Genomic DNA, 13,718 nt, shown 5'->3' on the forward strand with positions numbered 1-13,718 from the left:
TGTCTGCTCAAACGGTCAGAAACAGACTCCATGAGGGTGGTATGAGGGCCCGAAGTCCACAGGTGGGGGTTGTGCTTACAGCCCAACACCGTGCAGGACGTTTGGCATTTGCCAGAGAACACCAAGATTGGCAAATTCGCCACTGGCGCCCTGTGCTCTTCACAGATGAAAGCAGGTTCACACTGAGCACATGAGCACATGTGACAGACGTGACAGAGTCTGGAGACGCCGTGGAGAACGTTCTGCTGCCTGCAACATCCTCCAGCATGACCGGTTTGGCGGTGGGTCAGTCATGGTGTGGGGTGGCATTTCTTTGTGGGGCCGCACAGCCCTCCATGTGCTCGCCAGAGGTAGCCTGACTGCCATTAGGTACCGAGATGAGATCCTCAGACCCCTTGTGAGACCATATGCTGACACATGCACATTTGTGGCCTGCTGGAGGTCATTTTGCAGGGCTCTGGCAGTGCCCCTCCTTGCACAAAGGCGGAGGTAGCGGTCCTGCTGCTGGGTTGTTGCCCTCCTATGGCCTCCTCCACGTCTCCTGATGTACTGGCCTGTCTCCTGGTAGCGCCTCCATGCTCTGGACACTACGCTGACAGACACAGCAAACCTTCTTGCCACAGCTCGCATTGATGTGCCATCCTGGATGGGCTGCACTACCTGAGCCACTTGTGTGGGTTGTAGACTCCGTCTCATGCTACCACTAGAGTGAAAGCACCGCCAGCATTCAAAAGTGACCAAAACATCAGCCAGGAAGCATAGGAACTGAGAAGTGGTCTGTGGTCACCACCTGCAGAACCAGTCCTTTATTGGGGGGTGTCTTGCTAATTGCCTATAATTTCCACCTTTTGTCTATTCCATTTGCACAACAGCATGTGAAATTTATTGTCAATCAGTGTTGCTTCCTAAGTGGACAGTTTGATTTCACAGAAGTGTGATTGACTTGGAGTTACATTGTGTTGTTTAAGTGTTCCCTTTATTTTTTTGAGCAGTGTATATACATCTATATATATATTACTTGCTTTGGCAATGTAAATATATGTTTCCCATGCCAAAAAGGCCCCTTGAATTGAGAGAGAGAGAGAGAGCGAGCTATATTATATATACAGTATATATATATAATATATAGCTCTCTCTCTCTCTCAATTCAAGGGGCCTTATTGGATGGGAAACATATGTTTACATTGCCAAAGCAAGTAATATTTATATGTACTGTATATATATATTATATATATATAATATATAGCTCTCTCTCTCTCTCTCAATTCAAGGGGCCTTATTGGATGGGAAGCATATGTTTACATTGCCAAAGCAAGTGAAATGGATAAACAAAATAAACAGAAAATGAACAGTAAACACTACACTCACAGAAGTTCCATGAGAATAAAGACATTTCAAATGTCATATTTTGTCAATATACAGTGTTGTAATGATGTGCAAATAGTTAATGTAAAAAAGTTCAAATAAATAAACATAAATATAGGTTGTATTTACAAAGGTGTTTGTTCTTCACTGGTTGACCTTTTCTTGTGGCAACAGGTCACAAGTCTTGCTGCTGTGATGTCACACTGTGGTATTTCACACAGTAGATATGGGAGTTTATCAAAGTTGGATCTGTGTGGGTATGTGTAATCTGAGGGAAATATGTGTCTCTAATATGGTCATACATTTGGCAGGAGGTTAGGAAGTGCAGCTCAGTTTCCACTTCATTTTGTGGGCAGTGAGCACATTGCCAACAACATTTCTCTCTCTCCACTTTTGCAGGCTTCAGGACAGGCCATAAAGGCCCTTTCAAACACCTCTCCTCTCCCTCCTTCCCTCCTCTCTCTCTCTCCTCTCTCCTTCCCTCCTCTCTCTCCTCTCTCCTCTCCCTCCTTCCCTCGTCTCTCCTCTCTCTCTCTCCTCTCTCCTTTCCTCCTCTCTCCCTCCTTCCTTCCTCTCTCCCCTCTCCCCTCTCTCTCTCTCTCCTTCCCTCTTCTCTCTCCTCTCTCCCTCCTTTTCTCCTCCCTCTCTCCTTCTCTCCTCTCTCTCCTCTCTCCCTCCTTCCTTCCTTCCAGTCTCTCCTCTCTCTCTCTCCTTCCCTCCTCCCTCTCTCCCTCTCTCCCTCTAGGACCCCCCTCTCTCTCCTCTCTCCCTCCCTCCTTCCCTCCTCTCTCTCCTTCCCTCCGCTCTCTCTCTCCCTCATTTTTCTGGCTCAGAGGTCTCAGTTTCTCCAACAGACTCTGACAGCAACTATCAGCCGCCCCAGTAGTGTTGGCAGGCCTCTCATTGAGTGTGCTCCAAATGGCACCCTATTCCCTATATAGTGCACTACTTTTGACCAGGGTCCATACGGCTCTAGTCGAAAGTAGCACACTATTTTGGGAATAGGGTGACATTTTGGACAAACCCAGTAGTGTTGGCAGGACCAGTGGTTCTTCTCTGAAACACAACCAGACTATCTGTTTACATGGAGCTGTTGGAACCTGAACAAAGGATAGCAGCAACAACACAGCCAACAACACAGCCAACAACACAGCAAACAACACAGCCAACAACACAGCAAACAACACAGCCGACAACACAGCCGACAACACAGCCAACAACACAGCCAACAACACAGCCAACAACACAGCCAACAACACAGCCAACAACACAGCCAACAACACAGCCAACAACACAGCCAACAACACAGCTAACAACACAGCCAACAACACAGCCAACAGCACAGCCAACAACACAGCTAACAACACAGCCAACAACACAGCCAACAACACAGCCAACAACACAGCCAACAACACAGCCAACAACACAGCTAACAACACAGCCAACAACACAGCCAACAACACAGCCAACAACACAGCTAACAACACAGCCAACAACACAGCCAACAACACAGCCAACAACACAGCCAACAACACAGCCAACAACACAGCTAACAACACAGCCAACAACACAGCCAACAACACAGCCAACAACACAGCTAACAACACAGCTAACAACACAGCCAACAACACAGCCAACAACACAGCCAACAACACAGCCAACAGCACAGCCAACAACACAGCCAACAACACAGCCAACAACACAGCCAACAGCACAGCTAACAACACAGCCAACAACACAGCCAACAGCACAGCCAACAACACAGCCAACAGCACAGCCAACAGCACAGCCAACAACAACATTGCTAATACAAAAAAACATCTGATAATGGAGAATCACAGTCCCTTTATTAATACATTTTGGGATTTCCTTATTGGATTTATACCTTTTACATAGTAAGGGGGGGAAACGCAACTCATCCACTGCCAATGTGAAGAACCCACTTAGATAGAAATAACAACATTACCCTAATTCAATATTTCAAATTTATTTCCTACTTTTTAACCGTGTTAGTGAGCCACATGGGCTATAGAAGTTACCCAGACTTCTAGGGCTACTGTGACGCATCGCCGAACACTGAGCCAATCCTTCTGAAGGACCTGTGTGGGATCTGGAGGACAAGACAGGAATCATCACTTAAAGTGTCTTAATGGTCTGATGATGCAACAATGACCTTGAGAATGATACAAAAATACTAAGGTTTTCTAAGAGAATTCTCTCAGAATGTTCCCATTGTTAAGCCCCAAACGTCAGTATGTTCCCATTGTTAAGCCCCAAACGTCAGTATGTTCCCATTGTTAAGCCCCAAACGTCAGTATGTTCCCATTGTTAAGCCCCAAACGTCAGTATGTTCCCATTGTTAAGCCCCAAACGTCAGAATGTTCCCATTGTTAAGCCCCAAACGTCAGTATGTTCCCATTGTTAAGCCCCAAACGTCAGTATGTTCCCATTGTTAAGCCCCAAACGTCAGTATGTTCCCATTGTTAAGCCCCAAACGTCAGTATGTTCCCATTGTTAAGCCCCAAACGTCAGTATGTTCCCATTGTTAAGCCCCAAACGTCAGAATGTTCCCATTGTTAAGCCCCAAACGTCAGAATGTTCCCATTGTTAAGCCCCAAACGTCAGAATGTTCCCATTGTTAAGCCCCAAACGTCAGAATGTTCCCATTGTTAAGCCCCAAACGTCAGAATGTTCCCATTGTTAAGCCCCAAACGTCAGAATGTTCCCATTGTTAAGCCCCAAACGTCAGAATGTTCCCATTGTTAAGCCCCAAACGTCAGAATGTTCCCATTGTTAAGCCCCAAACGTCAGAATGTTCCCATTGTTAAGCCCCAAACGTCAGAATGTTCCCATTGTTAAGCCCCAAACGTCAAAATGTTCCCATTGTTAAGCCCCAAACGTCAAAATGTTCCCATTGTTAAGCCCCAAACGTCAGAATGTTCCCATTGTTAAGCCCCAAACGTCAGTATGTTCCCATTGTTAAGCCCCAAACGTCAGTATGTTCCCATTGTTAAGCCCCAAACGTCAGAATGTTCCCATTGTTAAGCCCCAAACGTCAGAATGTTCCCATTGTTAAGCCCCAAACGTCAGTATGTTCCCATTGTTAAGCCCCAAACGTCAGAATGTTCCCATTGTTAAGCCCCAAACGTCAGAATGTTCCCATTGTTAAGCCCCAAACGTCAGTATGTTCCCATTGTTAAGCCCCAAACGTCAGTATGTTCCCATTGTTAAGCCCCAAACGTCAGAATGTTCCCATTGTTAAGCCCCAAACGTCAGAATGTTCCCATTGTTAAGCCCCAAACGTCAGAATGTTCCCATTGTTAAGCCCCAAACGTCAGAATGTTCCAATTGTTAAGCCCCAAACGTCAGAATGTTCCCATTGTTAAGCCCCAAACGTCAGAATGTTCCCATTGTTAAGCCCCAAACGTCAGAATGTTCCCATTGTTAAGCCCCAAACGTCAGAATGTTCCCATTGTTAAGCCCCAAACGTCAGAATGTTCCCATTGTTAAGCCCCAAACGTCAGTATGTTCCCATTGTTAAGCCCCAAACGTCAGTATGTTCCCATTGTTAAGCCCCAAACGTCAGAATGTTCCCATTGTTAAGCCCCAAACGTCAGTATGTTCCCATTGTTAAGCCCCAAACGTCAGAATGTTCCCATTGTTAAGCCCCAAACGTCAGAATGTTCCCATTGTTAAGCCCCAAACGTCAGAATGTTCCCATTGTTAAGCCCCAAACGTCAGTATGTTCCCATTGTTAAGCCCCAAACGTCAGAATGTTCCCATTGTTAAGCCCCAAACGTCAGAATGTTCCCATTGTTAAGCCCCAAACGTCAGTATGTTCCCATTGTTAAGCCCCAAACGTCAGAATGTTCCCATTGTTAAGCCCCAAACGTCAGTATGTTCCCATTGTTAAGCCCCAAACGTCAGAATGTTCCCATTGTTAAGCCCCAAACGTCAGTATGTTCCCATTGTTAAGCCCCAAACGTCAGAATGTTCCCATTGTTAAGCCCCAAACGTCAGAATGTTCCCATTGTTAAGCCCCAAACGTCAGAATGTTCCCATTGTTAAGCCCCAAACGTCAGTATGTTCCCATTGTTAAGCCCCAAACGTCAGAATGTTCCCATTGTTAAGCCCCAAACGTCAGAATGTTCCCATTGTTAAGCCCCAAACGTCAGTATGTTCCCATTGTTAAGCCCCAAACGTCAGAATGTTCCCATTGTTAAGCCCCAAACGTCAGAATGTTCCCATTGTTAAGCCCCAAACGTCAGAATGTTCCCATTGTTAAGCCCCAAACGTCAGAATGTTCCCATTGTTAAGCCCCAAACGTCAGAATGTTCCCATTGTTAAGCCCCAAACGTCAGAATGTTCCCATTGTTAAGCCCCAAACGTCAGAATGTTCCCATTGTTAAGCCCCAAACGTCAGAATGTTCCCATTGTTAAGCCCCAAACGTCAGAATGTTCCCATTGTTAAGCCCCAAACGTCAGAATGTTCCCATTGTTAAGCCCCAAACGTCAGAATGTTCCCATTGTTAAGCCCCAAACGTCAGAATGTTCCCATTGTTAAGCCCCAAACGTCAAAATGTTCCCATTGTTAAGCCCCAAACGTCAGAATGTTCCCATTGTTAAGCCCCAAACGTCAAAATGTTCCCATTGTTAAGCCCCAAACGTCAGAATGTTCCCATTGTTAAGCCCCAAACGTCAGAATGTTCCCATTGTTAAGCCCCAAACGTCAGAATGTTCCCATTGTTAAGCCCCAAACGTCAGAATGTTCCCATTGTTAAGCCCCAAACGTCAAAATGTTCCCATTGTTAAGCCCCAAACGTCAGAATGTTCCCATTGTTAAGCCCCAAACGTCAAAATGTTCCCATTGTTAAGCCCCAAACGTCAAAATGTTCCCATTGTTAAGCCCCAAACGTCAGAATGTTCCCATTGTTAAGCCCCAAACGTCAGAATGTTCCCATTGTTAAGCCCCAAACGTCAAAATGTTCCCATTGTTAAGCCCCAAACGTCAGAATGTTCCCATTGTTAAGCCCCAAACGTCAGAATGTTCCCATTGTTAAGCCCCAAACGTCAGAATGTTCCCATTGTTAAGCCCCAAACGTCAGAATGTTCCCATTGTTAAGCCCCAAACGTCAAAATGTTCCCATTGTTAAGCCCCAAACGTCAAAATGTTCCCATTGTTAAGCCCCAAACGTCAGAATGTTCCCATTGTTAAGCCCCAAACGTCAGTATGTTCCCATTGTTAAGCCCCAAACGTCAGTATGTTCCCATTGTTAAGCCCCAAACGTCAGAATGTTCCCATTGTTAAGCCCCAAACGTCAAAATGTTCCCATTGTTAAGCCCCAAACGTCAAAATGTTCCCATTGTTAAGCCCCAAACGTCAAAATGTTCCCATTGTTAAGCCCCAAACGTCAGAATGTTCCCATTGTTAAGCCCCAAACGTCAAAATGTTCCCATTGTTAAGCCCCAAACGTCAGAATGTTCCCATTGTTAAACCCCAAACTTCAGTATGTTCCCATTGTTAAACCCCAAACTTCAGTATGTTCTCATTGTTAAACCCCAAACTTCAGTATGTTCTCATTGTTAACCTCTACTTGGTACTCACCCTCATCAGTAAAAAAGCTGACTAGCATAGCCTAGCATAGCGCCACAAGTAAATACTAGCATCTAAATATCATGAAATCACAAGTCCAAGACACCAGATGAAAGATACACATCTTGTGAATCCAGCCATCGTTTCCAATTTTTTTAATGTTTTACAGGGAAAACACAATATGTATTTCTATTAGCTAACCACGATAGCAAAAGACCCAACCGCATATTTTCACCATTTTTTTACTGCGTAGGTAGCTATCACAAATTCGACCAAATAAAGATATAAATAGTTTCTAACCAAGAAACAACTTCATCAGATGACAGTCTTATAACAGATTTATTGTATAGCATATGTTTTGTTCGAAAAATGTGCATATTTCAGGTATAAATCATAGTTTTACATTGCAGCCACCATCACAAAATCTCACCATAGCAGCTAGAATAACTACAGAAACCAACGTGAAATACCTAAATACTCATCATAATACATTTATGAAAAATACAGCAAATGAAAGACAAACATCTTGTGAATCCAGCCAATATTTCAGATTTTTTAAGTGTTTTACAGCGAAAACACAATATAGCATTATATTAGCTTACTACAATAGCCTACCACACAACCGCATTCATTCAAGGCACGTTAGCGATAGCGAATAAACCAGCAAAAGATATACATTTTTTCACTAACCTTCTCAAACTTCATCAAATGACAGTCCTATAACATCATATTACACAATACATATATGGTTTGTTCGAAAATGTGCATATTTAGCGGTACAATTCGTGGTTGAACAATGTGAATACGTAGCCAAACTGCACAAAATAATCCGGATATATTTCTGACACTCACATCATCTAATCAAATAACTAATCATAAGCTTTACAAAAAAATACAGGTTGGACAGCAAATGAAAGATACACTAGTTCTTAATGCAACCGCTGTGTTAGATTTTTTTAAATAACGTTAGTACGACATACAGCTTACGTTATAGCGAGACAGCGCCCAAAATAATGGCGGAATATAAGTCTAAACATTTTCGACAGAAATTGTTCCTACTTTTGATGATCTTCCATCAGAATCTTGTACAAGTTGTCCTTTGTCCAGAATAATCATTGTTCGGTTGTAGAATGTCGTCTTCATCTGTCGAATTAGCTAACAAAGCTGGCCATGCGCCACAGAAGTGTCCAACTCACCAGAACGCATAACAAAGAAAATACCGAAAATCGGAATAAACTGATATAAACTGATATAAGTCGAATTAATATAACTAGTTGATGATGTTTTTAACACATATATCAAATAAAATCAGAGCCGGATATATCTAACGTCTATAACGAAAGCTTTTCAGAACGCAATCCTGAGGTCTGTCTCGCGCCAAGCCGAACGGTGAAAAGACTACACCCACCGTTCCAAGAGCTCTTGTTCGGCCTCAGATAGAGCTATACACCCCATTCCAATTCTCACTGCCTACTGACATCTAGTGGAAGGCGTATGCAGTGCATGTAGACCCATAGATTTCATGCAAAATAATAGTCTGACCCTGGAACAGAGCTCCCGATTTCAGATTATTCAGTTCCTGACAGGAAGTTTGCTGCAAAATTAGTTCTGTTTTACTCACAGATATAATTCAAACGGTTTTAGAAACTAGAGAGTGTTTTCTATCCAATAGTAATAATAATATGCATATTGTACGAGCAAGAATTGAGTACGAGGCAGTTTAATTTGGAAACGATTTTTTACAAAGTGAAAACAGTGCCCCCCCTATTGAGAACCCCAAACTTCAGTATGTTCCCATTGTTAAGCCCCAAACTTCATTATGTTCCCATTGTTAAACCCCAAACTTCATTATGTTCCCATTGTTAAGCCCCAAACTTCATTATGTTCCCATTGTTAAACCCCAAACTTCAGTATTTTCCCATTGTTAAACCCCAAACTTCAGTATGTTCCCATTGTTAAGCCCCAAACTTCATTGTGTTCCCATTGTTAAGCCCCAAACTTCAGTGTGTTCCCATTGTTAAACCCCAAACTTCAGTATGTTCCCATTGTTAAGCCCCAAATTTCAGTATGTTCCCATTGTTAAGCCCCAAACTTCAGTATGTTCCCATTGTTAAACCCCAAACTTCAGTATGTTCCCATTGTTAAACCCCAAACTTCAGTATGTTCCCATTGTTAAACACCAAACTTCAGTATGTTCCCATTGTTAAGCCCCAAACTTCAGTATGTTCCCATTGTTAAACCCCAAACTTCTGAATGTTCCCATTGTTAAGCCCCAAACGTCAGAATGTTCCCATTGTTAAGCCCCAAAATTCGTCCACCGTCCCGTCCACCGCCCCGTCCACCGCCCCGTCCACCGCCCCATCCACCACCCATCCACCGCCCCGTCCACCGTCCCGTCCACCACCCATCCACCGCCCCGTCCACCGCCCCGTCCACCGTCCCGTCCACCACCTATCCACCGCCCCGTCCACCGCCCATCCACCGCCCCGTCCACCACCCCGTCCACCACCCGTCCACACCCCGTCCACCACCCATCCACCGCCCCATCCACCGCCCCGTCCACCACGCAGTACACCACCCAGTACACCGCCCCGTCCACCGCCCCGTCCACCGTCCCGTCCACCACCCATCCACCGCCCCATCCACCGCCCCGTCCACCGCCCCGTCCACCGCCCCGTCCGACACCCCGTCGACACCCCGTCCACCACCCAGTCCTCCACCCCGTCCACACCCCGTCCACCACCCGTCCACACCCCGTCCACACCCCGTCCACCGCCCCGTCCACCGCCCCGTCCACACCCAGTCCTCCACCCAGTCCTCCACCCCGTCCACCACCCGTCCACACCCCGTCCACCACCCCGTCCACCACCCCGTCCACCACCCCGTCCACCACCCCGTCCACCACCCGTCCACACCCCGTCCACACCCCGTCCACACCCCGTCCACACCCCGTCCACCACCCGTCCACACCCCGTCCACACCCCGTCCACCACCCGTCCACACCCCGTCCACCGCCCCGTCCACCGTCCCGTCCACCGTCCCGTCCACCGCCCCATCCACCGCCCCGTCCACACCCCGTCCACCACGCAGTACACCACCCAGTCCTCCACCCCGTCCACCACCCCGTCCACAACTTCCAAGCCTGCTTGACGGTAATAGTGCCCACTGTTTCTCCCTAGTGGCAGGTTTTCAAGGCATTTCCCGACGTCTTCAGGACATGGATTGACGTCCAATTTCAACCTCAATCTTGCACGACCTCGCTGGGCAGAGAGCTAGTGAGAGGAAGACCGAAAGAGAGGAGAGAGGAAGACAGAGGAAGACAGGAAGAGAAGAGAGAGGAAAACAGAGGAAAACAGGAGTAGAGAGGAAGACAGAGGAAAAGAGAGGAAGAGAAAGGAAGACGGGAAGAGAGAGGAAGACGGGAAGAGAGGAAGACAGAGGAAGACAGGAAGAAAGAGGAAGAGAGGAAGACAGGAAGAGAGAGGAAGACAGAGGAAGAGAGAGGATGAGAGAGAGGAAGACAGAGAAAGAGAGAGGAAGAGAAAGGAAGACAGGAAGAGAGAGGAAGACAGAGGAAGAGAGAGGGAGATAGGAAGAGAGAGCAACACAGAGGAAGAGAGACAGACAGGAAGAGAGAGCAAGACAGACGAAGATAGGAAGACAAAGGAAGACAGAGGAAGACAGAGGAAGACAGAGGATGAGAGAGGGGAAGACAGAGGAAGACCGAGGATGAGAGAGAGGAAGACAAAGGAAGACAGAGGAAGAGAGAGGAAGACAGAGGAAGACAGAGCAGTGTGAACACAGGGCCAATGGCTCCCTGGGTAATAATCAATCCGGCACATCTTTTTTTGCAAACGATGAAAGAGACAAACAAATCTGTGCATCCCGAATGGTCCCCTACTCCCTTTATAGTTCACTACTATTGACCAGAGCCTTATTCCCTATATCGTGCACTACTATAGACCAAGGAGGACAGAGGAGGACAGAGGAAGAGAGAGGGAGAGGAAGATAGGAAGACAGAGGAAGAGAGAGGAAGAGAGGGGAAGACAGGAAGACAGAGGAGGGGAGGAATAAAGAGAAATACAGGAAGAGAGAGGAAGACAGGAAGATAAAGGGAGAGAGGGAGACAGAGGATGAGAGAGAGGAAGACAAAGGAAAACAGAGGAAGAGAGAGGAAGACAGAGCAGTGTGAACACAGGGCCAATGGCTCCCTGGGTAATAATCAATCCGGCTCATCTTTATTGCAATCGATGAGAGAGACAAACAAATCTGTGCATCCCGAATGGACCACTACTCCCTTCATAGTCCACTACTATTGACCAGAGCCTTATTCCATATATAGACCACTACTATTGACCAGAGCCTTATTCCCTACATAGACCACTACTATTGACCAGAGCCTTATTCCCTACATAGACCACTACTATTGACCAGAGCCTTATTCCCTACATAGTCCACTACTATTGACCAGAGCCTTATTCCCTACATAGTCCACTACTATTGACCAGAGCCTTATTCCCTACATAGACCACTACTATTGACCAGAGCCTTATTCCCTACATAGTCCACTACTATTGACCAGAGCCTTATTCCCTACATAGTCCACTACTATTGACCAGAGCCTTATTCCCTACATAGACCACTACTATTGACCAGAGCCTTATTCCCTACATAGTCCACTACTATTGACCAGAGCCTTATTCCCTACATAGACCACTACTATTGACCAGAGCCTTATTCCCTACATAGACCACTACTATTGACCAGAGCCTTATTCCCTACATAGTCCACTACTATTGACCAGAGCCTTATTCCCTACATAGTCCACTACTATTGACCAGAGCCTTATTCCCTACATAGACCACTACTATTGACCAGAGCCTTATTCCCTACATAGACCACTACTATTGACCAGAGCCTTATTCCCTACATAGTCCACTACTATTGACCAGAGCCTTATTCCCTACATAGACCACTACTATTGACCAGAGCCTTATTCCCTACATAGTCCACTACTATTGACCAGAGCCTTATTCCCTACATAGTCCACTACTATTGACCAGAGCCTTATTCCCTACATAGACCACTACTATTGACCAGAGCCTTATTCCCTACATAGTCCACTACTATTGACCAGAGCCTTATTCCCTACATAGTCCACTACTATTGACCAGAGCCTTATTCCCTACATAGACCACTACTATTGACCAGAGCCTTATTCCCTACATAGACCACTACTATTGACCAGAGCCTTATTCCCTACATAGTCCACTACTATTGACCAGAGCCTTATTCCCTACATAGTCCACTACTATTGACCAGAGCCTTATTCCCTACATAGTCCACTACTATTGACCAGAGCCTTATTCCCTACATAGACCACTACTATTGACCAGAGCCTTATTCCCTATATAGTCCACTACTATTGACCAGAGCCTTATTCCCTACATAGTGCACTAATATAGACCAGAGCCCTATTCCCTACATAGTGCACTACTATAGACCAGGGCCCTATTCCCTATATAGTGCACTACTATAGACCAGAGCCCTATTCCCTATATAGTGCACTACTATAGACCAGAGCCCTATTCCCTATATAGTGCACTACTATAGACCAGAGCCCTATTCCCTACATAGTACACTACTTTTTTTTCAATTTTTTTATTTGACCCCCTTTTCTCCCCATTTTCGTGGTATCCAATTGCTAGTAGTTACTATCTTGTCTCATCGCTACAACTCCCGTACGGGCTCGGGAGAGACGAAGGTCGAAAGCCATGCGTCCTCCGAAACACAACCTAACACAGCGCGCCTCCAACCCGGAAGCCAGCCGCACCAATGTGTCGGAGGAAACACCATACACCTAGCGACCTTGGTTAGCGCGCACTGCACCCGGCCCGCCACAGGAGTCGCTAGTGCGCGATGAGACAAGGATATCCCTACCGGCCAAACCCTCCCTAACCCGGACGACGCTAGGCCAATTGTGCGTCGTCCCACGGACCTCCCGGTTCGCGGCCGGCTGCGACAGAGCCTGGGCGCGAACCCAGAGTGTCTGGTGGCAGAGCTAGCACTACGAAGCAGTGCCCTAGACCACTGCGCCACCCGGGAGGCCCACACTACTTTTGACCAGAGCCCTATGGTGTCCCTATTGGGCTCTGATCAAAAGTAGTGTACTATGTAGGGAATAGGGCTCTGGTCTATAGTAGTAGTGCACTATATAGGGAATAGGGCTCTGATCAAAAGTAGTGTACTATGTAGGGAATAGGGTGGCTTTTGGGATACATGTTTAACTGTTACAGTAGGAGACTTCTAAAGGATCAAAGACTGCACAGGTATGTTGTCAGACCTCATCACAATTCATCTCCATGTAATTGTAGGAAATGGGGTTCCAATGGTAAAAGTACTGTGTGTGGCATCATTTACAGTTACGATTCTCAATCTAACTCAAATCCAGTCGCATCTTGGCCGTGGTATTCCCCAGGGATAAACAATGGAATGGAGAGTCCAGCCTTGTAGGGAAACAGCTATTGTACATCTCTCAGCCATATTGTTTGTGTCATTCCGTCGTTTTTTTTTTACATGTAAAAAGTTTTCAAGGACCCTCATCTCTGAGTAGATCCTACGGTGTATTACACGGAGTTTGGACAACTTGTGCCGATAGCTGAATAGACTATGAGAGTTTGTGGGCGTACTGAGGAGGCTCCTCAATGTTACGACTGAGCCTTGTACTGAGAACACTGTGTGCTGCTTGCATTGAGTTATT

The 13,718-nt window shown here is 46.1% G+C and overlaps 1 protein-coding gene across 2 annotated transcripts in view; it reads right to left on the reverse strand.

Moving 5' to 3' along the window:
• LOC139555965 (regulator of G-protein signaling 6-like) overlaps positions 1-13,718 on the reverse strand; it is a 198,797-nt gene that overhangs the window by 51,683 nt on the left and 133,396 nt on the right. Inside the window, exon 1 of one of the 2 annotated variants that reach the window (XM_071369387.1) lies at positions 8,018-8,327. The exons of the other annotated variant lie outside the window; for it this stretch is intronic. Coding sequence (XP_071225488.1) covers positions 8,018-8,101 — 84 coding nt within the window. The 5' untranslated portion in view covers positions 8,102-8,327. Of the gene's footprint in view, positions 1-8,017; positions 8,328-13,718 lie in introns of those variants that run through there. 2 annotated transcript variants of the gene reach the window in all.

Source organism: Salvelinus alpinus, chromosome 27, assembly GCF_045679555.1.
Source record: "Salvelinus alpinus chromosome 27, SLU_Salpinus.1, whole genome shotgun sequence".
Taxonomy (NCBI): domain Eukaryota; kingdom Metazoa; phylum Chordata; class Actinopteri; order Salmoniformes; family Salmonidae; genus Salvelinus; species Salvelinus alpinus.